General features: G+C 42.9%; 1 protein-coding gene across 2 annotated transcripts in view; it reads left to right on the plus strand.

Moving 5' to 3' along the window:
• The window catches only part of ADCY8 (adenylate cyclase 8), a 185384-nt gene that overhangs the window by 48525 nt on the left and 110638 nt on the right, over nucleotides 1–26221 (plus strand). For both annotated transcript variants that reach the window (XM_073330121.2, XM_073330122.2), the window contains exon 2: nucleotides 7872–8021. In XM_073330121.2, the coding sequence (XP_073186222.1) occupies nucleotides 7872–8021 (150 nt within the window). The remainder of the gene's footprint in view (nucleotides 1–7871; nucleotides 8022–26221) is intronic.

Consider the following 26221-nt stretch of genomic DNA (forward strand, 5'->3'; position numbering starts at 1 on the left):
GAAGTGAGCTGTAGCTCACAAAAGCTTATGCTCTAATAGATTTGTTAGTCTCTAAGGTACCACAAGTCCTCCTTTTCTTTTTACGGATACAGACTAACACGGCTGCTACTCTGAAACCTGATCTTCTCAGTATTACTCTTTCATTAGAGTGTGAGTTGCTCTCTTGTTCGTTGATAGTTTCTCCTTTATGCATTGACAATAAAGGATCAGTCAGATAGGAAATGCTGGAGTCCACATCTACTGTCCATGTGTTGGAACTTTCTGGGATTACTCGTAAATCCCTTTGATTACATTGAAATGTGTCTTCCCTGGTCTGTCTGGATTATATAAAATCTTGGATGCAGCTGTTCTTTAACAGTACTCTTTGACCCTGTGTATTAGAGGTGTGATTACAAAGGCACACCCCATCACCTGGGTTAAGAGATGGGAGACCACGGGCCCTTTGCCAAAATAATTCTGCTTCCACTTCAGATTTTCTTTCTTTTTCCATATGGTTTCATTGTTATGAGATTTCAGCAAGTTATCAGTAATTGGTAAATTAGATCTGATCCTTCTTCCCATTACAGCTGAGCTGGAGAAACGCCATTGTCTGGGGTGTACTTCAGTGAACCAGTAATGTTTTTTATACAAATCACCCCACTGTCAAGTCTTTTCATAAGATTCTTTACTGTCCATCTAGACCTTTCCACAAGACCTTTTGATTGGGGATAATTTGGATTTGATGTTTTGTGATGAAAATCCCAGTCTATGGCAAATTGCCTAAAATCCACAATGGAAAATTGTGGCACATTATTGCTAAAGACTTCATCTGGAATGCCACATCTAGAGAAGATTCCCTTCATGCCAGCTATCACTGACTTACTATTAGTACTGTGCAGTGTGTAAATTTATGGATACAGAGAATCATAATCTGTGACTATTAAATAATCCTTTGATTGCCAGGTAAAGAAGTCAGTGCTGACCTTCTCATAAGGCCTTTGTGGAGCTGTATGCACTTGACTTTTCTGCATTTGGTATCTACAGCATTTTGCAAAATGATTATTTTCCCCACATTTATGACAGTTTCCCAAAGGAAACACACTGTTTGGGGCCATGCTGTGATCCATCTGTACCCAGTCTTCCCCCTCACAGTGGTTTTCATAGTGATTGGTTCCACTCTTTGATTTGACCTATTCTGGCTATATTCTTTTGTACTTAGAACATGGATTCACCCTTTCTGGTGAATTTAGTTCTTTGGCTTGTGCTTTCACAGTTTCTACTGCCCTGCATATCTGGAGAGCTTTTTCTAAAGTTAAGTCTCCTTCACGGAGCTGTTTCTCTCAACACATTGTCTTTAATGCCACAAATGATTCTATCTCTGACCAGAGACTGTCAGCTCACTAAAGTCACAGGCTCTACTGAGTTTTCTTAATTCTGTGACACATTGCTCTATGGTGTTATCAGTGTTGTCTTTGGTGTTATCATGGATGTAAAAATGTTTCTCTCTCAAAGGTTTCATTCCTTTTTGGCATGCAATGTTCCTCAAATTTAGTCAGTCGGTATTTTACTTTACTTCATGCTTCCACCTTCTTCAAACTTAAACTTGTTATAAATATTGAATGCTTTCTCCTCAGCAACATGCAAAAAGATACATGATTTCACTTTATCATTTTTCTCCTCTGCCCCTATGACAGTTAAATATAATTCAAATCTCTGAATTTTTTGCAGTTCTCTGCACCATTGCCTGACAACTGCAGACAGGAAGGAGGTTGCAACACATCAATTTTTGGCTTCCCCACCCTGCTTTCTTAAGCTAGTCAAGCTACTACTGTGCTCACCAAATACATGCAAAAGCCTCCATGCCTGATGCTCCACATGGTTCTCTGGTGCTTCCCTTTGTCTTTGTTTTTAGTTGCAAACATAGGAGTTAACTTCAAAATGACTGCGGTTTCCTTCTCATTCAGCACTTCTGATACCAGGAAATGATCTTTGGGTTCATTAAATAACCAGTGAATGAGAAAGGAACACAACTTTACTAAAACAAACTGGAGAGCTTCTGTAGTGAGCTTCTGCACCCAGCCATGTGGTGTTCCCAACCCCGGCCTCCAGAGCACATCTTCAAAATCCTATGATCACAATACTGTCCCTTAGAATCATAGAAATCAGGGTTGGAAGGGACCTCCTGAGGTCATCTAGTCCAACCCCCTGCTCAAAGCAGGACCAATTCCCAACTAAATCATCCCAGCCAGGGCTTTGTCAAGCCTGACCTTAAAAACCTCAAAAGGAAGGAGATTCCACCACCTCCCTAGGTAACGCATTCCAGTGCTTCACCACCCTCCTGGTGAAAGTTTTTTTCCTAATATCCAACCTAAACCTCCCCCACTGCAACTTGAGACCATTACTCCTCGTTCTGTCATCTGCTACCACTGAGAACAGTCTAGATCCATCCTCTTTGGAACCCACTTTCAGGTAGTTGAAAGCAGCTATCAAATCCCCCCTCATTCTTCTCTTCTGCAGACTAAACAATCCCAGTTCCCTCAGCCTCTCCTCATAAGTCGTGTGTTCCAGTCCCCTAATCATTTTTGTTGCCCTCCGCTGGACGTTTTCCAATTGTTCCACATCCTTCTTGTAGTGTGGGGCTCAAAACTGGACACAGTACTCCAGATGAGGCCTCACCAATGTCTAATAGAGGGGGAACGATCACGCCAGCAGATCAAAGGACAATGCCCCTACTTATACATCCCAAAATGCCATTGGCCTTCTTGGCAACAAGGGCACACTCTTGACTCATATCCAGCTTCTTGTCCAGTGTAACCCCTAGGTCGTTTTCTGCAGAACTGATGCCTAGCCATTCGGTCCATAGTCTGTAGCGGTGTATGGGATTCTTCTGTCCTAAGTGCAGGACTCTGCACTTGTCTCTGTTGAACCTCATCAGATTTCTTTTGGCCCAATCCTCCAATTTGTCTAGGTCCCTCTGTATCCTATCCCTACCCTCCAGCGTATCTACCGCCCCTCCCAGTTTAGTGTCATCTGCAAACTTGCTGAGGGTGCAATCCACACCATCCTCCAGATCATTAATGAAGGTATTGAACAAAACCAGCCCCAGGACCGACACTTGGGGTCCTCCACTTGATACCAGCTGCCAACTACACATTGAGCCCAACAATCTAGCCAGCTTTCTATCCACCTTATAGTCCGTCCATCCAGCCCATACTACTTTAACTTGCTGCCAAGAATACTGTGGGAGACAGTGTCAAAAGCTTTGCTAAAGTCCAGTAATAACACATCCACTGCTTTTTCCCTCATCCACAGAGCCAGTTATCTCATCATAGAAGGCAATTAGCTTAGTCAGGCATGACTTGCCCTTGGTGAATCCATGCTGACTGTTCCTGATCACTTTCTTCTCTAGTGCTTCAGAATTGATTCCTTGAGGATCTGCTCCATGATTTTTCCAGGGACTGAGGTGAGGCTGACTGGCCTGTAGTTCCCCAGATCCTCCTCCTTTTTTTAAAGTTGGGGGCCCTACATTAGCCTTTTTCCAGTTGTCCAGGACCTCCCCCGATCGCCATGAGTTTTCAAAGATAATGGCCAATGGTTCTGCAATCACATCCGCTAACTCCTTTAGCACTCTCAGATGCAGCGCATCCAGCCCCATGGACTTGTGCTTGTCCAGCTTTTCTAAATAGTCCCTAACCACTTCTTTCCTCACAGAGGGCTGGTTACCTCCTCCCCATGCTGTGCTGCCCAGTGCAGTAGTCTGGGAGCTGCCCTTGTTCGTGAAGACAGAGGCAAAAAAAGCATTGAATACATTAGCTTTTTCCATATCCTCTGTCACTAGGTTGCCTCCCTCATTCAGTAAGGGGCCCACACTTTCCTTGACTTTCTTCTTGTTGCTAAAATACCTGAAGAAACCCTTCTTGTTACTCTAAACATCTCTTGCTAGCTGCACCTCCAGGTGTGATTTGGCCTTCCTGATTTCACTCCTGCATGCCTGAGCAATATTTTTATACTCCTCCCTGGTCATTTGTCCAATCTTCCACTTCTTGTAAGCTTCTTTTTTGTGTTTAAGATCAGCAAGGATTTCACAGTTTAAGCCAAGCTGGTCGCCTGCCGTATTTACTATTCTTTCTACACATCGGGATGGTTTGTCCCTGTAACCTCAATAAGGATTCTTTAAAATACAGCCAGCTCTCCTGGACTCCTTTCCCCCTCATGTTGTTCTCCCAGGGGATCCTGCCCATCAGTTCCCTGAGGTTGTCAAAGTCTGCTTTTCTGAAGTCCAGGGTCCGTATGCTGCTGCTCTCCTTTCTTCCTTGTGTCAGGATCCTGTACTGGACCATCTCATGGTCACTGCCTCCCAGGTTCTCCTCCACTTTTGCTTCCCTTACTGATTCTTCCCAGTTTGTGAGCAGTAGGTCAAGAAGAGCTCTGCCCCTAGTTGGTTCCTCCAGCACTTGCACCAGGAAATTGTCCCCTACACTTTCCAAAAACTTCCTAGATTGTCTGTGCACTGCTGTATTGCTCTCCCAGCAGATATCAGGGTGATTGAAGTCTCCCATGAGAACCAGGGCCTGTGATCTAGTAACTTCTGTTAGTTGCCGGAAGAAAACCTCGTCCACCTCATCCCCCTGGTCCGGCGGTCTATAGCAGACTCCCACCATGACATCACCCTTGATGCTCACACTTCTAAACTTATCCAGAGACTCTCCAGGTTTTTCTGCAGTTTCACAGCGGAGCTCTGAGCAGTCCTACTGGTCTCTTACATACAATGCAACTCCCCCACCTTTTCTGCCCTGCCTGTCCTTCCTGCATAGTTTATATCCATCCATGACAGTACTCCAGTACTGAGGAAGCATCTCTAAATTAAAATCTTCTACAAACATCTCTCTCCAGTATGGATCCATTGGTTTAGTTCAATAGGGGGCTATAAGGAAAACCAAAGAGGAGGGTAAAGGAATGGCTCAGGATGAACACTTTTCCTCAACCAACTGACAGACGTTAAGAGTGCCAAAATGGGAATATATATGGGAACTAGAGGATTAAAGGACTTTAGCAGTTTAAAGGGGACACTCTCAAGAAAAGGGGGGAGTTACTTCGGTAAACTAGACAAAAACACAGGCACCTGTTACGGGTGAGTGAAAAACATAGGCCTGCCTAGGTTACCATCAGGGGATTATAGAATCATAGATATGTCGAGCTTGACGGGACCTCAAGAGGTAACTAGTCCAGCCCCCTGTGCTGAGGAAGGACCAAGTAAACCTAGACCATCCTGACAAGTGTTTATCTAACTTGTTCTTAAAAATCTCTACAACCTCCCTTGGAATCATAGAATCATAGAATATCAGGGTTGGAAGGGACCCCAGAAGGTCATCTAGTCCAACCCCCTGCTCAAAGCAGGACCAATTCCCAGTTAAATCATCCCAGCCAGGGCTTTGTCAAGCCTGACCTTAAAAACCTCTAAGGAAGGAGATTCTACCACCTCCCTAGGTAACACATTCCAGTGTTTCACCACCCTCTTAGTGAAAAAGTTTTTCCTAATATCCAATCTAAACCTCCCCCACTGCAACTTGAGACCATTACTCCTCGTTCTGTCATCTGCTACCATTGAGAACAGTCTAAAGCCATCCTCTTTGGAACCCCCTTTCAGGTAGTTGAAAGCAGCTATCAAATCCCCCCTCATTCTTCTCTTCTGCAGGCTAAACAATCCCAGCTCCCTCAGCCTCTCCTCATAAGTCATGTGTTCCAGTCCCCTAATCATTTTTGTTGCCCTTCGCTGGACTCTCTCCAATTTATCCACATCCTTCTTGAAGTGTGGGGCCCAAAACTGGACACAGTACTCCAGATGAGGCCTCACCAATGTCGAATAGAGGGGAACGATCACGTCCCTCGATCTGCTCGCTATGCCCCTACTTATACATCCCAAAATGCCATTGGCCTTCTTGGCAACAAGGGCACACTGCTGACTCATATCCAGCTTCTCATCCACTGTCACCCCTAGGTCCTTTTCTGCAGAACTGTAGTGTAGTCTGGAAGTGTAGTCCATTGCTTAAGTATCTTTATAGATAGATATTAGGAAAAACTTTCTAACCTAAATCTCCCTTGCTGCAGATTAAGCCCATTACTACTTGTCCTGAATCCAGTGGACACTGAGAACAACTGGTCACCATCCCCTTTATAATAGCCCTTAACATATTTGAAGACCATTATCAGGTCTCCCCCTCTGCCCCCGTCTTTTTTTCAAGACTAAACATGCCCAGTTTTTTTATCCATCCCTCATAGGTCATGTTTTCTAAACTTTTTTTATCCTTTTGTGTTGCTCTCCTCTGGACTCTCTCCAATTTGTTCATCTTCCTTAAGGTGCGGCTTCTAAAACTGGACATAGTATTCCTTCTCAGGTCTCACCAGTGCTGAGGAGAATGTGACAATTACCTGCTGTTCTTACGTACAACATTCCTGTTAATATACCCCAGAGATAATCACCTTTTCTCAACTGCAGCACGTGGTTGATTCATATTTAAGTTGTTATCCACTGTGCCCCCCAGATCCTTTTTCAGCAGTATCACTGCCTACCCAATTATTCCACATTTTGTAGCTGTGCACTTGATTTTTCTTTTCTTCCTAAGGGCGTGTCTACACTGGCAATTTACCGCGCTGCAACTTTCTCGCTCAGGGGGGTGAAAAAACACTCCCCTGAGCGCAGCAAGTTTCAGCACTGTATGGTGCCAGTGTATTGTGGTTCCCAGGCATATCGAGGTGGGTTTTTTTAGAGCGCTGAGAGCTTTAGCGTTGCCAGTGTAGACTAGCCCTAAGTGAAGTATTTTGCAGTTTTCTTTATTGAATTTCATCGTGTGGATTTCAGACCAAATCTCCATTTTTTTTTTCAAGGTAGTTTCAAATTCTAATCCTGTCCTTCAAAGTGTTCAGAATCCCTCCCATCTTGGTGTCATGCTCAAATTTTATAAGCATACTCTGCTCTCCATTATCCAAGTCATTAATGAAACTATTGAGTAGTACCAGACCCAGAAGTTTAGTTTGTGACGGTCTGGGGGAAAGTGAGACAACAAGCAGAATTAGAGTGACCTTGTAAATTGTGCTCACAGGGCAAAATCCCCAGTTAGTGTAAATCAGCATAGCTCATTTAAAGACAGTTGAGCCCTGCAAATTCACAGTAGCTGAGGTGCGACTCCAGGCATACCCCAAGCTAAAATAAACTTTATGGAGGGGAGAAGAGGAAGAAGCTGGGATGCCCCTTCCCCTAGCACAGAGTGTAGTTTGCAGTTACAGGAGAGGAGAATTGTTTCCTTAACCTTTTAAGGTGGTAGGGATGAAGTAAGACCTCTGTTTATACCACAGCCATGCTGCAAGTATTTGTTTATGCCTTGGGTTTGTGTTGGGTTTTTCGTTCAGAAATATGCGTGCCGGTTCGTTGTCAGCTGATAATGAGGTTGTTTCGAGTGTCAATAATACTAATACAGTAACAACAATTCAAAATTAAATGGATAATCTGCCCTTTTGTGGTTCTTTTTTATGTGGCTCACTTCTCACACAAAACATGAAGCGTATCACAATGCTGCTTTTACAGATGGGACTATGGAAAAATTCTTAATTGTGTTTGTAACTATGCTTGACTAGGGCTTTGTGAGTCAGCTCTTGGAAACATCATTTGTGGTTCAACCAGAGTTTAATGCCCCCACAAATATTGCATATTTCCTCCTGCAGGCAGAGTGCTTCATATGTTTGACACCTTTAAGATCCAAGACTTTTTTTCTACTAACTTTCTTAACTGTTTAGTTTTCCAGCCTACATGACTTTTAAGCAGTCTTTTCCCTTTTTAAATGGATATTTCTGCCTCAGTTGTCTGATCAAAGTCCTGTTTTTCTTGTCTGTTTCAGATAGCGGCTCCGGCAGTGTTGTTTATGTGTATGAATACAGCGGGAATCTTCATCAGCTACCTATCAGATAGAGCTCAGCGCCAAGCCTTCTTAGAGACCAGAAGATGTGTAGAAGCAAGACTGAGGCTAGAGACGGAAAACCAGAGACAGGTATCCAGAGAAATGCTGCTGCTGTCATATAAATTGGAGCTGATACATCACTAGGACCAGAGCCTCCTCTTACTTACACACTTGTAACCTCACTGATGTGAATGGATTTATACTGGTTAAGTGAGGGTCATGCTCTATCGTTTGTTGTATTTTGCTCACATAACATCTCAAAGGCTTTCATCAGGAAATCTCTTCCTTGCCTCATTTGTGCAGAGGAGCCTACTCTGACACCCTTCTCATGCAGTAGTTCATTCTCCTGTATACACCCTCACTCTGCCTCCTGGGTGTATACGTTAAACTCGCTTTGCACCCACCAAATGCTAAATCAATGCCATTGTGCTGCATTGCCATTTAAACTAGTTTTAGGACCAGTATGCATTCAACATATAAATTGTGTTGCCACTTAATTCACTAATGAAATTAGCCTAATTTTATTATATATGTAAATGGTTTTCTCCTTATTTCCTTCCCTTTTTGCCAAACTTACATTGAGAGATCCAGAAGTTGTGTAATGTTCTTGACATTTATCTCTGCACTATCCTGCCTAGGGTTACCATACATCTGGGTTTTCCCAGCCATTACTACTTTTTTGAGGCTCTGTCCTCTGTCCAGGCAGGTTTTTCAAATAACAGGAAATGTCTCATATTTTTGCAGAGAAGACATTGCAGATCAGAAAGATGCCCGAATTGGTCTGCTTCCTGATTGGTCCATGCCCCTGCATCCAGTGCTGTGGGATCCTGCTCATCCAGGCCCAGCTCTGTGGATGGGGACAGGGTACCACAGGGAGGCACTGACTGATGGCTTGCACCAGTCACCCTGCCACTGAGACAGGGAACAATACTGCCCCCCACCTCCAGTGAGTAACCCTGCCACAGGTACCCCCTTCAGCTCCCTCTCCCCATCTCCCCCCTCAGCATAAGGAGACCAGCCTTTGAAACTGCAAAAGCGGGATACATGCAGGATCCCCACCCACTGATCCTCCTTCCCCTGAGGCCCCGCCGCCCGGCCAGGCTGGAAGCCAAAGGCGGGCCATGGTAAGAGCTGCCCAGGGAGCCTGGGCTACTGTGGGGTGACCTGGACTCTTCACCTGCTCTGGGCAGGCGGCCAGGTGCTTAAGAGCAGCCCCTGGCTCATGTCCCCACCACCCAGGTCCGCCGCCCAGGGTAGGTGGAGGGTTTGGGGATCCCCACAGTGGCCCAGGCTCCCTGGGTGGCTCTTACTACTGCCTAGCTCCAGCTTCTAGCCTGGCCAGGGGGTGGGGCATCAGGGAGGAACAAGAGGCAGGGGCAGAACCTTGTGGTGGGGGGCGGGCTAAGGGCTAAGCCAGGAAGAGACTGGTACTACCCCTGAGCCTTGGGCAGGTGTGGAGTGGCACCACAGGGAACCCAAAACAAATACTGTTCCAGAAACATTCAACCCAAGATCAGGACTTGAACTCTGCATTGCAGGACTGTGGATGGGTGGTCACCATACTCTTTTGGGGAATTTAAAATCAAAATTTTCTGTTGGAAAATTTCAATTTTGCTTAATTTTTTTGATTTTTCAATTGGGAAAATTAAACAAATTTGAGGTCAGACACAGATCAGAATATTTTGTTTTGTTGAACTGACCCAAAATGTTTCAAATCAGTTAATATCAAACTGCATTTCCCATCATGGCATATTGTCTCAAGGGAACTGTAGTTCAGGTCCCCATTCTCTCCTATGGCTTAGACTCCCTGCAGGACTACATCGCTCATAATGACAGGTTTCAGAGTAGCAGCCGTGTTGGTCTGTATCCGCAAAAAGAAAAGGAGGACTTGTGGCACCTTAGCCTAACAAATTTACTTGAGCATAAGCTTTCATGAGCTACAGCTCACTTTTATCAGATGCAACTCAGATTCAAGTCTGACCAAGCTTGTTACATCATTGGAGTCACATGACTGATGGTGCATGATGGGAAATGTAGTTTGTCCAGGAAGCCTGGCCCATGGAGGTGAGTGGTGAACAACTCCTCTTAGGAGGCACTCCTCCACACCTGGGAAATGCAATTTAATGTTGAGGTTTCTCAAAACAAAATATGCATGGTCAGGTTAAAAACTAAACAAACATTTTGATTTCAAGAATGTCAATGTTTTGACTGAAATTGTCAAAACAAATTTCAATATTTCTGAATCAAATCTTTTGGAATATTTTGTTCTATGAAAAACGTTGAAATTTCAGCTTTTTGTCTCAAACTAGGATAAACACAAATGTGGAAATACTGGAACTTCCTGTGGGATGGAAATTCTGCCTTTTGCTCAGCCCTGCCCTCTAGATACATGCTTATTTCTTTGATTTCTGAGAATTTAAGGTCATTTGAAGGCCGGGATGTGTACAGAGGTGAAGCAAAGAACTGTGCTAAATATGTAACAAAAAATAACTGCCATAATTTACCATATCAGTATGTTCTCTACTTTAGCTTTAATCAGAATTATCCAAGGAATCTCTCATTAGCATAGAAAACTCTTGACTTACTGAGGCCATAAGCCCTGCTTATTCTGCGTTTGGTTTTATTTCTCCCCATTCACGTAAACTGGTTAAAGATAGCCACGCTTTAAAGATATGTATAACATACAACACTCTTCTGGTTTCCTGTAACCCTAGGGTTCCCTTTCATTGGCGTGAATGGGATGATTAAAAGGGAGATATTTTTACTTGAAATTCTGCTCCCTTCCGTTCAATTCTTTGCCACCAAATTCCCTCCCTCATTTAAAAAGTCTGTCTAACCACTCCCCACACCATGGTGTAAACTCTTCTTTGAGGAACATAAAGCCACCCTGATTCAGAATGAAAATGTCATCAAACAGATTTCATGTTCAGTAGATACACAGTACATTGTGGATCAGATTCTCTTCTGTGTTATCAGCTGGGCAACACAGGCATCTCACGGTAGCTCCTTGATTCCATGGATTGATCTGTACTGGTCCCAGGTAAGTTAGAGCAGCCTAGGCGCTGCTGGATACTACTCCAAGTGGCAATGGCCCGGGAAGGAACCTTAAAGTAGCTTGACATTGCCAGAATACAGTACACTCTGGCTGCCTCTCGCCCCTCCTCCTTCCTATAGGCAAAATGCAGCGGGTGATGCTGGGGCCAACTGCATGGGAATGCAGTAGAGAAGCTCATGTTCTATTCACAAAAAGCGGCATGATCTAGAGGTTTGAACAAGGGGCTGACTGCTTGTAAATTTTGAGTTCTAATCTTGATTCTGATATTGACTTGCTGCATGGCCTTGGGCACATCTATCTTTCTCTTTGTTTTCCCCATCTGTAAAATGGGGATTATAGTGCATATTTACCACACAGAGATTAAGGGGCTGATCCCACAAACACGTGGTCGTTGTTTGTATTACATAGTCATAGACCAGGACCTCATTGTACTAGGTACTGTATAATTACAGAAGAAGAAGACAGGTGCATGCCCCAGAGAGCTAACAATCTAAGTTTAAGACAACACATAACAGATGGGAGAGTACAAGGAAATGGTGAAACAACATTGGCCAGCACGGTATAGACTGCATAAAGCCGTTAAATGTTTTGGTGGTGTTTGGGGGATTTTGCATTGATCCTCCAATAAGCACCTGCAGATCTATTAGAATACAAATATTGCACTCATATTTTAATGGAGGAATGCAGGACTTGGCAGTATGTAAGTCTAGATAAATTCCACATAGAAATCATGACACTTTCCCCAGCAAAAACAGTTTTGCTTATTTCTTTTGCCTTTGCTAATCATAGCTGGTTCTTATGGAATGCAGTGCAAATTCAAGGTGACACTATCAGAATGATGCTTTTCCCCTCCCTCCCCATGTGTGGTTTTTGTTTTTGGGGGGGGTGGGGAGGTGATTCAATTTTTTCCATGCAGCTCTGAGCTGAAATTGGACAGTTAATGTGGTAGCATCTGCTGCATATTATGTAATTCTTGTTATTCTACAGCAACTCTTGTTCTCCTTGTCATTGGTATTTTTCATTATAATGTGGATCCCTCGCTTTTTTTTATTGTTATCATTGGTTTTCTCAGCTGGGCACCATATTGGCCAAATTCTATTCTCAGGTACATGGGTGTATACTTGGAGTAACTCCACTGATCCATTGCTCATAGCTAGATACGTTAACATAAATTCTAGATGCATTGTGATAAATTCACCTACTGTGAAGAAAGCAAATAACTATGGAAATGCAGAATTTTATGGTGGGTAACAGTTTTATATATAGGATTATGGGTAAATTTTCAAAAGGGACTTAAGTATGTAGGAGCCTAAATCCCATTGACTTTCACTGATACGTCAGGTAAAATTTGCAATAAGAACATAAAAATGGCCGTACTTGGTTGACCAATGGTCCATCTAGCCCAGTATCCAGTCTTCTGATAGTGGCTAATGCCAGGTGCTTCAGAGGGTATGAACAGAAGAGGGCAACTGAGTGATGCATCCCCTATTGTCCAGTTCCAGCATCTGGCAGTCAGTGGCGTAGGGACACCCAATGCATGGGGTTGCATCCCTGACCATCTTGGCTACTAGCCATTGACAGAGCTATCCTCGATGAACTTAACAAGTTCTGTTGTTGTTTTTTTTAACCCAGTTATACTTTTGGACTTCTCAGCATCTTGTGGCAACAAGTTCCACAGGTTGACACTGTGTGTGGGAAATACTTCCTGTTTGTTTGTTTGTTTTTTTGTTTTTTTTTAAACCAGCTGCCTATTAATTCCATCGGGTGATCCCTGGTTCTTGTGTTATGTAAAGGGGTAAATAACACTTCTTTATTCACTTTCTCCACACCATGATTTTATAGACCTCTATCATATCTCCCCTTAGTCATCTCTTTTCCAAGATGAATAGTCCCAGTCTTTTTAATCTTTCATCATGTGAAAGCTGTTTCATACCCCTAATCATTTTTATTGCCCTTCTGTACCCTTTCCAATTCTAATATATCTTTTTGGAGGTAGGATAACCAGAACTCAATGCAGTTATCAAGGGGTGGGTGTGTGTGTGTGTGCCATAGATTATGTAGTGACTTTATGATATTTGCAATCTTATTATCTATCCCTTTCCTAATGGTTCCTAACATTCTGTTATCTTTTTTGACTGTCACCACACATTGAGCAGATGTTTTCAGAGAACTGTCCACAATGAGTCCAAGATCTTTTTTGAGTGGTAACAGCTAATTTAGACCTCATTTTGTATGTATACTTGGGATTGTTTTCCAGTGTGCATAATTTGGCAATTATCAACATTGAATTACAACTGCCATTTTGTTGCCCAGTCACCCAGTTTTGAGATCCAGTTGTAACTCTTCAGTCTTCTTTGGATTTAACTGTCTTGAGAAATTTTGTATCATCTGCAGACTTTGTCACCTCACTGTTTACCCCTTTTTTCAGATCATTAATGAATATTTTGAACATCTCTGGTCCCATTACAGACTCTTGCAGAACCTGCTGTTTACCCCTCTCCCCTGTGAACCCTGACCATTTATTCCTATTCTTTGTTTCATGTCTTTTTACCAATTAGGGAATGTCCTCTCGTGGATCTCTCTGATATCATAACTACTTGTTTTGCCTAAAAACCTTTGTTGAGGGACCTTGTCAAAGGCTTTCTGGAAGTTCAAGTACACTGTATCCACTGGATCACCCTTGTCCACATGTTTGTTGACCCCTTCAAAGAATTCTGATCAGTGTGTCATGATTTCCCTTTACAAAATCCATGTTGATCTTCCCAAACAAATCATGTTCATCTGTGTCTGACAATTTTATTCTTTACTATAGTTTCAACCAATTTTCCTGGTACTGAAGTTAGGCTTACCAGCCTGTAATTGCCAGGATTGCTTCTGGAGACTGTTTTAAAAAATTGGCATTGCATTAGCTATCCTCCTGTCATCTGGTACAGAGGCAGATTTTAAGCAATAGTTTACATACCACAGTTAATAGTGCTGCAATTTCATAGTTGCATCCCTTCAGAATGGGTGAGTACCAACAGGCTTGGTGATTTGCTATTGTTTAATTTATCAGTTTCTTCAAAAACCTTCTGTACTGACACCTCAATCTCTGAGAGTTCCTCAGATTTGTTACCTGAAAAGAATGGCTTAGGTGTGTAAATCTCACTCACATAATCAGCCATGGAGTCAGATTCAAAGAATTCATCTAGCTTCTCCATAAAGGCCTTGTCTTCACTGAGTGCTCCTTTAGCATCTTTATTGTCCAGTGGCCCCACTGGTTGTTTCAAAAAGGCCTAGGTGCCTTACTCTCATTGGGAATTGGGCATCTAGGTGCTTTTGAAAATCCCCTTGGGCATCTAGCAGCACCTAAATAATGTTAAGAATCTGGCCCTTACCCTATACCAGTGTTTCCCAAACTTGGGACACCACTTGTTCAGGGAAAGCCCCTGGCGGGCGCAGCTGGTTTGTTTACCTGCCGCGTCCACAGGTTCGGCCGATCGTGGCTCCCACTGGCTGCGGTTTGCTATGCCCGGCCAATCGGGGGTCACAGGAGGCAGCGGCCAGCACATCCCTTGGCCCGCGCCACTTCCCGCAGCCCCCCATTGGCCAGGCACAGTGAACCGCAGCCAGTGGGAGTCACGATCAGCCGAACCTGCGGACACAGCAGGTAAACAAACCGGCCGGGCCCGCCAGGGGCTTTCTCTGAACAAGCGCAATCCCAAGTTTGGGAAACACTACCCTATACCAAACATGTGGATGACAGTAGAACTAAGGAGGGAGAATTTTTGCCACCATTAGGTGTGAGTGATATTGTGATAAGTCAGTAGCACACTTCCTTGGCCTTGTTTCTATCTGTTTGATAAAACCACAAGAAACCTGGTCAACGTGTGACAGTGAAATCCAAAGAAGAGGCTATGGCTATACTTTTCCTGTTTTCACGTAGAAATCAAATCTGAGTTTGCAACTTGGTTTTGGTTAAGATCTAGAACCTTTGAAAGCCAGATTGAGAAAGTGAAACCTCACAAATGAAGACTCCCAAGTATTCCTATTTGTGGAAAAAACAAAAGTGGGCTAGTGGGGGTAACACAGCTGAGACAACTTGTTGTGAAGCAATGGTGCAAGTAGATTTTAACTCTTACTGGTACGCCTAGGTGACTTATGGGAGGGACACAAAGGGGGGGGCATGAGGCCTCCCGTGTGACTCCTCCCAGCCCAGGGCCTCCATCCCATGTTACTTGGGTGGGGGCTGTCTACCCTCTGTGCTGGATACCAATTTCAGTGGATACCGATTTCTGAACTGCAGGGCTCTCCTGAGAATTGCAGCGCCGAAAGGAGTGGAGCCAACAGCTCCTCCGGTGCGGCTGTACCACACCTAGTCCCACCTCCAGTCCTGTCCTCCGGCAGGGCTGTACAGACCCTAGACAGGAGGTGGAGCTGCCAGCATGGGGCCACCTGGCAGCCCCACATTCCTCTTCTTTCGCCACTGCAGTTCCCAGGAGATCCCTACGGTGTTCAGCGATACAGAATGTGGCTTTCCTGTACGGCACACCGGCAATAAATGTCTTAATGGTACAGCGAACCTGACCGTACTGGTTTGCTTGTACCACTGTTGTGAAGGCAATTGTATGTAGCAGGTTGATGACACTGGCCAGTATGTTAATTCATCTATGGAATGGTGGAACACACTCACCCACCTGGGCCTGAAAACTATGGATGTTTCAGGCAACAAAAATGCTAAAGTTAAAACAAAGCATATCTTGTCAGCCAGTTTGTCAGCTGCTGTAAGCCATCATAGCTCCATTGACTTTACTGATTTACACAAGGTGAGTATTGGGCCCAGTATGTTACGTGGAGCATTACAAAAAGACTTACAGCCAGTGCTTCACCAACCTTGTGAACAGAATATTTAAAGACCGATATAGTGTATTTTTTCTTTCGTACTTGGTATTACCTCAAAGACAGAGTGGGCAATCCTTCTTTCATTAGGGCAAGGCAATGAAAATGAAATGTGGGACTAATTTTCTGGAATATATGCTACACGTTTTTCAAAAATAATTATAACCCAGATATACAGTTTGCCTTAGTGCTAAAGTTTTTTGTATACTTGCTATCAGGACAGAGCAGAAAGCTTCACTGAGATGAAAATGGAATTTGTTCTTTATTTATCCACTGTTCCTAACTTGCAAATGAGCCATATAATACACATACAGACACTGGGGTAATGTCCATATGATTATTGCATTAATGATACTCTCTTGTCTTCCTTACCTGCTCTTTATCCGGTAATTGATCTCCACTGGAAACTGGTTGGATAAATCAATCTTTAAATATCTTCATTTAAAGATAAACAAATCTCCCAGAGAATTGTACCCTTCTCCACCCCCCATCCAAAAAAAAAAATTGCGTCTGAAAACTGCACTAGTGCAAACTCTCATGACTCAAGTCTGGAAATAGACACCATAGAAAGGGAGACTTCCTTCTTCCAAACAAGGCACAGCTCTCAAAATAAAACCTCAAAATTACAACATTATTATGCATAGAAAAGCTATTTTAGTTAAGCTTTCCAGGTCTCTACAGTGTGTTAAAGTTTTCTTCTCCACCCAAGGTCCATATAGTTAGACTCATTTTATTAAGTAAGCCTGCCTTTCTTGGTGGAGAGATATGGGACCTGATCCAAAATCCAACAGATTCACTGGAAAGAATCCTGTTGACGTTAATGGGCTTTGGATCAGGCTCATGAAGAAGTGTGCCAATAAAAAGATTAAAAAACCTCTCTAATATATTTTTCTCTGAAATGTGTGACGCATGCACAATGCTTGATGGTGTCTCGTGGCGTAAGGACTCTATATGGGCACTTGTTTGAGATGACCAGCTTAACCCGTAATGTGTCACTTGGATATGTATGTTTACTCTCATGGTAAGTATTTGTTACTCTCCTCACTGCAGCAGGTTCTGAATGATTTATAAAATGTAAACTCCCCTACCCAGTGCCAAGATAACCACCCACAGGGCTACACAATTACTGCTGTGCAGGGACTGATGATATTTGGCTTAGACTCAGTCAGAAAAATTCATCAGGTCTAGAAACCTGAAGAAGAAAAAGAAAGGAAAAAATGCTTTGGGTCGTAATTCACCACTGTGTTCTGCCAGTTCCCATGGAGCCACCCCAGCAGAAAAAGGGAGTAAGGCAGCAGGGAGACAGACCTTTTGTTGTTAGCTTCTTTGTTTTCTGGGAAGACAATCTCCCTCCATCACATCAGCCAGACTTCTAGAAAGCAGCCCTTTTCTATGCTTGCATTATTGTCCTGCGATGTACCCACAGGGGGCGGGGGTCTTCTGGGTATGGATGTAGTTCACGCAAGCAAAAGGGAGTGCTTCAGTCACCTCCACAGACCTTCTACTCCACTGCTCCGGACTACATAAAGACCTCAATGGCATTTGAGCGCATGATGGGGGAGTTGGGGGAGACTGAATGGGTCAAAGGAAGAAGCAGTTGGTCAAGGTGCAACTGGGAAATACACACTGCCTACTCTGGTCCCACGTGTCATCAACTGTGGCATGAGTGTGTCCTCTCTGCATGCTGTCCCAGCTCTGCACAGGTAGCTGATTCAACAGACCTTGATAGAACTGCCCAGAAAGATCACAGCCTCCGTTCAGCGATGAAGGTGCTCAGCCAGGTTTATTGCCAATAAAGTATGGTAATAGCACCCTGTAGCTTCTACAGAGACACTAATACATGTATGCCCGTGACAACTGACCAGCCCTGTCAGTGGTGGGACTTTCCACTGCCCCCTAAGCCAGATAAAGAGTTGAGGCGAGGTACCCCAACAGTTGTAGACTGAGACAAACAACTTATGTGTTTTGTGACATGTTCGTTCCCCCCCCGCTCCCCCCGTACCTTTCTCCTGATGATTCGGACAAAATGTCCCTATTTATCACTTCTGTCAAACCATCCTATCTTGTGCTAGTTTGGGTTGTTCTTGTGCTAGCCTGCTGGAATGTGTTTCCATATTCAGTGTATTTTGGCAGTGTTAGCAGAATCTCTGCCAAGTTCATGTACTGGACACTGCACTTACAGGCATTTGCTTTAATACATTGCTTGACTTTGGTTCACAGCCTCTGGTGCAGGTCTTGCCCAGGCCTAACACTCTAGACTCTATTGACTACACCATGCCAATTACTCAGCAGCCTGCTGGTCTTCTATCTGTTCTGGGGAGGCTGTTAGGGTGCCTGGGGAGGCTGTGACCAATAAGAGTGCCTGGTCATGTGGCTCCAGTGGAAGCTGGGGCCAAGTGTACCAGGGGTTACAACCAGTAGGGCTATCCCTGGAAATCTGCCAGCTTGTGAAGAGGGGCTCCCTTTTCAGGGAAGAGAGGACAAATTCCTATGAATTCTACAATTTCAAGTACAGTTCAATTGAAAAGATACCATTTTACTTCTACTACTTCACCACTTTGTTTCCTCTGTATTTCTTTCACTCACCCACCCAAAACACTACTTGCCCAGGGTAAGTGGAGTTTTGCTAGGCTGTCCAAATCTTCTACTTATCTACCTAAAATCATGGAGCAGGTCCTCCAGGACTCAATTGTGAAGCACTCTGAGGAGAGGAAAGTGATCAGGAACAGTCAGCATGGATTCAACAAGGGCAAGTCATGCCTGACTAATCTAATTGCCTTCTATGACAAGATAACTGGCTCTGTGGATGAAGGGAAAGCAGTGGACATGTTATTCCTTGACTTTAGCAAAGCTTTTGATACAGTCCCCCACAGTATTCTTGGCAGCAAGTTAAAGTATGGGCTGGATGGACTATAAGCTGAATAGAAAGCTGGCTAGATCATTGGGCTTAATGGATAGTGATCAATGGCTCCAGTGTAGTTGGCAACCGGTGTCTAGTGGAGTGCCCCAAGGGTCGGTTCTGGGGCTGGTTTTGTTCAATACCTTCATTAATGATCTGGAGGATGGTGTGGATTGCACCCTCAGCAAGTTTGCAGATGACACTAAACTGGGAGGAGAGGTAGATACGCTGGAGGGTAGAGATAGGATACAGAGGGCACTAGACAAATTGGAGAATTGGGCCAAAAGAAATCTGATGAGGTTCAACAAAGACAAGTGCAGAGTCCTGCACTTAGGACAGAAGAATCCCATGCACCGCTACAGACTATGGACCGAATGGCTAGGTATCAGTTCTGCAGAAAACGACCTAGGGGTTACACTGGACAAGAAGCTGGATATGAGTCAACAGTGTGCCATTGTTGCCAAAAAGGCTAACAGCATTTTGGGCTGTATAAGTAGGGGCATTTCCAGAAGATTGAGGGATGTGATCATTCCCCTCTATTAGACATTGGTGAGGCCTCATCTGGAGTACTGTGTCCAGTTTTGGGCCCCACACTACAAGAAGGATGTGGAACAATTGGAAAGCGTCCAGTGGAGGGCAACAAAAATGATTAGGGGACTGGAACACATGACTTATGAGGAGAGGCTGAGGGAACTGGGATTGTTTAGTCTGCAGAAGAGAAGAATGAGGGGGGATTTGATAGCTGCTTTCAACTACCTGAAAGGGGGTTTCAAAGAGGATGGATCTAGACTGTTCTCAGTGGTAGCAGATGACAGAACGAGGAGTAATGGTCTCAAGTTGCAGTGGGGGAGGTTTAGGTTGGATATTAGGAAAAATGTTTTCACTAGGAGGGTGGTGAAGCACTGGAATGGGTTACCTAGGGAGGTGGTGGAATCTCCTTCCTTTTGAGGTTTTTAAGGTCAGGCTTGACAAAGCCCTGGCTGGGATGATTTAGTTGGGGATTGGTCCTGCTTTGAGCAGGTGGTTTGGACTAGATGACCTCTTGAGGTCCCTTCCAACCCTGATATTCTACGATACCTACTGATACTGTGCTGGTAAAGAAACCTTGTCCAGGGCTAGAGGAGGGTTAGAAATATCAAAGGATTAGTGCTAACAGTTTGTCCCCCACATGCTCTCCCACCATCTGTTGTCTCAATGGAACAACCATCTGTAACCTCCCCCCGCCCCAGATCTCTCTTTTCCTGTTGGATTGTTAACAATGTACCAATATAGAAACTAAACAGTGTGCTAGTTACACACAGCAGTGGCACATTGCCTATCCATGTGGAGATCTGAATGTCTACCTTGTTTTGCTTAGTCTGGGCTGGGAAAGGGATCCAGGATTCGATGGAAAGCTGACACCATGATTAAGAAGCAAGTTCCTTCTTTCTGCTTTCCATTTATTTCCCTTACATCTCCAGTTTCAGGAGTATTTTTTCTTGCTTCCCTTCAGCAGTCGCCATCTCATTTTTTTTTCCATTTGCTGTAATAAAGCTCTCTGGAGGCTGATGAGATCTGAAATTTTGTTTTTAAAGAAGCTTACATGTCATGCAGGTTTTATCAAGCTCTTACAGCTCTAGTTTTTAATCAACAGTCAGTATTTACAACTTTTAAAATAAGAGCAGATTGGGTTGAGATTGGAAAGGATATTTTAAGAAGGTTATATGGTCTAAAATCATCTCTTTTTTTAATATGGAGACTAAGAATATAAAAATCCCTCTAAACTGGTATGAGGATAAAGTTCAGATTGGTGAAAAAATATTCAGAGACTTCATATTTCAATGCAGAAATGGTCTAGAAAGTATCATAAATAAAAATTCCAATCACAGTTATTTGGGACTTGTTTTAAAGGGTGAATGTTAACCCCCTTATAAAGTTGCTCTGTAGTAAGCCTTTGATCCGGGTTTGTTTATTATTAAATAGAAATATAAGACCAGTTATTTCTCTATGAAGGAATTTCAGGAAACTTCTTAAGCTTAAGCTGCCAGAGTTTTCTTGCAGTCATTAGAATATAAGAACATAACAGCCATACAGGGTCAGAACAATGGTCCATCTAGCCCAGTATCCTGTCTTCTGACAGTGACCAATGCCAGATACTTCACAGGGAAAGAACAGAAAAGGCAATCATTGAGTGATCCATCCCATGCCGTCCAGTCCCAGCTTTTGGCAAACAGACTCCTAGGGACACACAGAGCATGGGGTTGCATCTCTGATCATCTTGGCTAAAAGTCATTGATGGACCTATCCTCCAGGAACTTATCTAATTATTTTGGAACCCTGTTATAGTTTGATCTTCACAAAATCTCCTGGCAATAAGTTCCACAGGTGGACTGTGTGTTGTGTGAAAAAGTACTTCCTTTTTGTTTTAAACCTGCTGCCTATTAATTTCATTGCATGACCCTTGGTTCTTGTGTTGTGTGAAGGGGTAAATAACACTTCCCTATTCACTTTCTCCTCACTATTCATGAGCGTATAGACCTCTGTCATATCCCCCCTTACTCATCTTTTTCCAAACTGAACAGCCCCAGCGTTTTTAATCTTTCATCATATGGAAGCTACTCCATACCCTTAATCATTTTGTTGCCCTTGTCTGTACCTATTCCAATTCTAATATATGTTTTTTGAGGTGGGATGATCAGAACTGCTCACCGTACTCAAGGTGTGGACGTACCTTGGATTTATATACTAACATTATGATATTTACTGTCTTGTTACCTATTCCTTTCTTAATGGTTCCTAACATTTTGTTAGCTTTTTTGACTGTCGCTGCATAATAAGCAGATGTTTTCAGAGAACTATCCAAAATGAGTCCAAGATCTTTTTCTTGAGCGGTAACAATTAATTTAGACCCAATCATTTTGTATATGTAGTTGGCATTTATGTTTTCCAGTGTGCATTACTTTGCATTTATCAACATTAAATTTCATCTGCCATTTTGTTGCTCAGTCACCCAGTTTTGTGAGATCCCGTTGTAACTCTTCACAGTCTGCTTTGGGCTTAACTATCTTGAATAATTTTATGCAAATTTTTCCACCTTACAGTTTACCACTTTGGTAACCTTACAGTTACCACTGAAACAATTCAGTGAAATTGACACAAATTCACAAAATGTTTCTTGTGTTGCGCAATCTGCATTTTTTTGCTGACGAACTTTAGTGTGAAAAATGTCACCCAGCTCAAGTGGGAATGGGCAGGGCGTTTCAGCCCTCCAAATCTGTAGAACTTCAGACACCCAGTTAGGACAGCCTAATGCCTCTGCACAGTTCCCCAGGCCTTTCTCTTACAGTGGCACATTTCCCTTAGGAGCCATGATCGCATAATGTCCTTTGTGGCTGCTGCATTCAAGTTTCCACTTTGAGGCTAAGGAGAATCACTCAGTGGATAGGCCAACAACTTAACTGGCGGACTGGGCCAGTGTTATATTGTGCTTCGCAAGTCTTGTACACTTATGCCATAGGGGGTGACTCTCTTCGCCCTAGTCCTAGCCCTAGCCCTGCTCCCTCCTGACTCATGAAACCAAAACCTTGATGTTCACATGTATTGAAGCTTCTCTAGAAACCTAGGAACATGTCACAGAGCTGATGTTCCCCTCTTCCTGTCCTCTACCCCAGAAATGTCTAACGCTTCCACTTGCAGTGACCAAGGGAATACTTTTGCCATAAGATTTCAGATCCTGTTTCTCCTGGCTCTGCTCGTCTGCAGCGTTTGCCCTTTCTGATTATGTCTAGTCCATCCTCAAAGCAGCACCCATAGCTCCTTCCTTCAAGCAAAGATTTAAGAAAAGGACTGCAAATCAGTAGTTAAAGGACCTGACACCTCTCATGCCCATTGTAGATGAGGAGTAACTCCACTGAGGTCAGTAGAGTGATACTAGTGTACAACCAGTGCAAATGAACTGCAATTTGTAAAATCAATAGTCCGGTTAGGGCTTCAGTGAAAAGAAGCTTCCCTATCTGAGTTCTGTTGGTGAGCAAGAAGACATAATTCTCACACTATAAATAGTTTCAGAGTTGTTTATTATAATATATATGTTGTGTCACCTCTCAAACACTTGTTCAAACCTAGCACAGGTCAATAGTGAGCCGGACTTATTACTGTCTGATGGGTGTTTGGTGGCCTTTGACTTTGGTCATCTCAGTTCACTGCCAAATACACAGGTATTTAATTAAAAATAATAATAACTAAATACAAGACTATCACTGCTGAGAATGACTAGTTGCAGTAGAGAGGTCAAGGATGGAAAGGGCACAGAAATGGAAATGTTCTCACAGCTCAACAGAGATGAGACACTTTGTCCAGGCAGTCTGCATTTCTACTGGCTATGGTTAAATAGAGGATCCCAGGCTCCACAGTCATCATTCAAGTACCTTTTGCAAACTCTAAATACACCTGAGTTGGCTGCCTGAAGACTTTTCCAGAAGGTGAAGGTCACTGATCAGCCAAAGCGATTCCCTGTCAAGAGAGTCAAACTCGGCCTTCATATCCATGAATGCAGTGTGAATGTGACACTTGAATTCTTGTACCTTCTGAATAAGGTGGCACATTGTGGCATGGCTGGGAGTGAAGCCAGCTTGTTGTGGTCTTCTGTTGCTCCTTAAGATATCAGTGTTTTGACCCAACAGGACATAGGCAAAAACTTTCCTCAGGACAGAGAGAAGAGTAATGCTGTGATAGTTACAGCAGTCTCATTTGCTATGTTTATGTTTCCAAAGCAGTAAAATAATGCCTTTTTTGCTAGTCCAACAGGAATGACTTTATTCTCCAGGTGATATTGAACAGCATCGGCAGCCACAAAAGAAGGTGCGTAAAGTGTGTACTTAAAATCTGGGGCAGCCAAAATCACTTGTCGCTTTTTAAAATATTGGCCTAAGGCTGCTTGGGGTGTTGGTTTGACCCAATGGTGGTTGTTCTAAAACAATGAAAGCTAAATAGTAAAAGTCTAGTATTGGTGTTGCTTAGAATAACTTGGCACCTAGTGCTGTTAATATCGCATTGTAGACTGGTCTGAGACCTTGTCGCTGCTTCATCAGCTAAGAATGCTGGGGGCAGAGAGAGCTGAGGTAATGTCCACATGCCCTCAGGAGTCAGACCAGCAATCTAGAAATTATATGTCTGGGCTGAATATCAAGAAGTATTCAGTGTCAGTAGAATTAGTCAAATAGCAGAGATGGCAGAAGGGTTGGCAAACATTTTTCATTAGCACCATAGACTCTTGCATGCCATCAGTGAAAGTTAAATAATAGGATGAAATTAAGACAGTACATTTAAAATAGGACAGCTGGAGACTGGAGAGGGTGCAGAAAAGAGCCACAAAAATTATTCAAATGGTGAGAGACTAAGAGTGCAATCAATTTAGCATATCAGAAAGAGAAGTTTGGTTTGAGATGTGACTTGATTACAACGTCTAAGCAGGTTTATTATCAGATTAGTTAATCTAATGGTCCCTTCTGGCCTTAAGCTCTATGAATTTATGAGATAGGACACCGGATATGTTGGATCAGTGCTTTGAGGTGGTACAGGGAATCCTAGATGCTTAGCTGGTGAGTCTTGCTCATGTGCTCAGCCTCCACATAGGGATAACTGGGTGAAATGTAATGGTCTGTGATATACAGGAGGTCAGATTAGATTATATGTCCCTTCCAGACTTAAACTCTATGAAATACATGAACATTTTCTGATAGTGAAATCTGTTAATCCATGGAAAAGCCTCTCATGGGAAATGTTGGAAGCCTTGTTGCTTGTGACATTTAAGATTGGACAAAACACATATAAATAAACAATAGGGAGTATTCCTGCTTTGGCAGGGAGATGGTAGGATATAACCTTTGGGGTCTTTTCCATTTCTATATTCTATGATTCTGTGATATTAGGCTGCAAAAGAAATGACACTCAATCTTTATTTCTGCCACTTTTCTTGTTATTTTCTTATTATTTGTTATTATTTAAGGAACATACTTATTATCCAAGATGCTTGGTAATTTTTTAAACAACAAGAAAATAACAAAATGGGGAGGGGGATCTAAATGAATGAAGAATACCAGCAATGTAGAATAATTATAAGAGCATTTAACAGCAACAGGATCAAAGCAATCGTAGAAAGGTCAAGGAGTGTTGTGAGATATAGATTCATAGATGTTAAAGCCAGAAGGAACCATTATGGTCTTTTAGTCTGGAATATGGATTGACTTTGTAACAGGGAACTCCATTCACATCCAAATAAAATTAAAAGCAGGACTAGAAACATTTGTTTATCCTAATTATCTGTACAAGAAGAGGAATTTTAAGTGCTGCAGATTTTTGAAGCCTTTATAGATCTGCTTTTTGAGTGGGATTCTATTTTTTGTTGTATACATCAAATTTTATTAAGGCAAGGCTATAGTGCCCAGTGGGTGATAAGCCAGAAGATAGTATAGTATTTATATTGAGGACTTGCCTGTGTTGTCACATAAGTACTTTTTCTTCCTAGTTGTTTTTATCCTCTAAAATCATCCAACAAATTATCACACCAGAATGTATTATGAGGGTGGGTAGAAACACATGAGCATTACTTAAAAATTATTTAAAATTTCCCTTGCAATACACTGTTGCCAATGGAGTATAACAATTTTGGACAGTATCTAAAATACACATCAACTTTCACCCCAACAAGACCGGCTAGAGATGTATATTATTGTGTAGCCTATGCTGTGTCTCTGTGTCACCCTCTAGTGGCTGGACCTTATGGGGAAAAACAAAACACAACAGTATTTACAGTTACCTCAACAAAAATGTCCTTCAGCAACAATGGTCAGTGCACTTTGTTTACCAGCATGCTACATGACAAAGTTAGTGTTCACAGATCAAAGTATCACTCTTAAGGTATAAAAACACAAGCTTCCATCCCCAGAGGGAGCCTTCTGCCTTACAGGGAGCTCCAGCTCCAAAGAGGGCACCTTGATAAATAAACTTTGCAAGCTATATTGGTGCATAACCAAATGACCAAACTGAAAGTTACCTTTGAATTACAGCAACACTTAGGATATAATGTTAATCACCAAAGCCGTCAGGATTTCACAATATTATACTAGCTATTTGCAGTTATCAGCCATTCCTTTTTATCCCCTGTCAAACAAGGAGGCGACAATGAGATCAAACGGTACTCTTAAAAAGCAGCCGTGAGCCATGCTCTCCTCCATTATGTCCTGTGTTTACTACTTCATGCCATTCTCTACTCCATTACCTAGGAAAATATCAAATAACATGTTCCCCCAATGGTGGGAGAAACTGTGTGTCTCTTCTCACCTTGAAACAATAAACATTTTCTCTGGTGCCTTTTTATTAACTATACACAGTATTAAGGCTACTGCGCATAAACTTCTATAAACCCCAGTTGCTTTGGAAAAGGCCACAAATTGCCACATTTCAAAAGATTCTCAAATC

Source organism: Lepidochelys kempii, chromosome 2 (genome assembly GCF_965140285.1).
Source record: "Lepidochelys kempii isolate rLepKem1 chromosome 2, rLepKem1.hap1, whole genome shotgun sequence".
In the NCBI taxonomy this organism is placed as follows: domain Eukaryota; kingdom Metazoa; phylum Chordata; order Testudines; family Cheloniidae; genus Lepidochelys; species Lepidochelys kempii.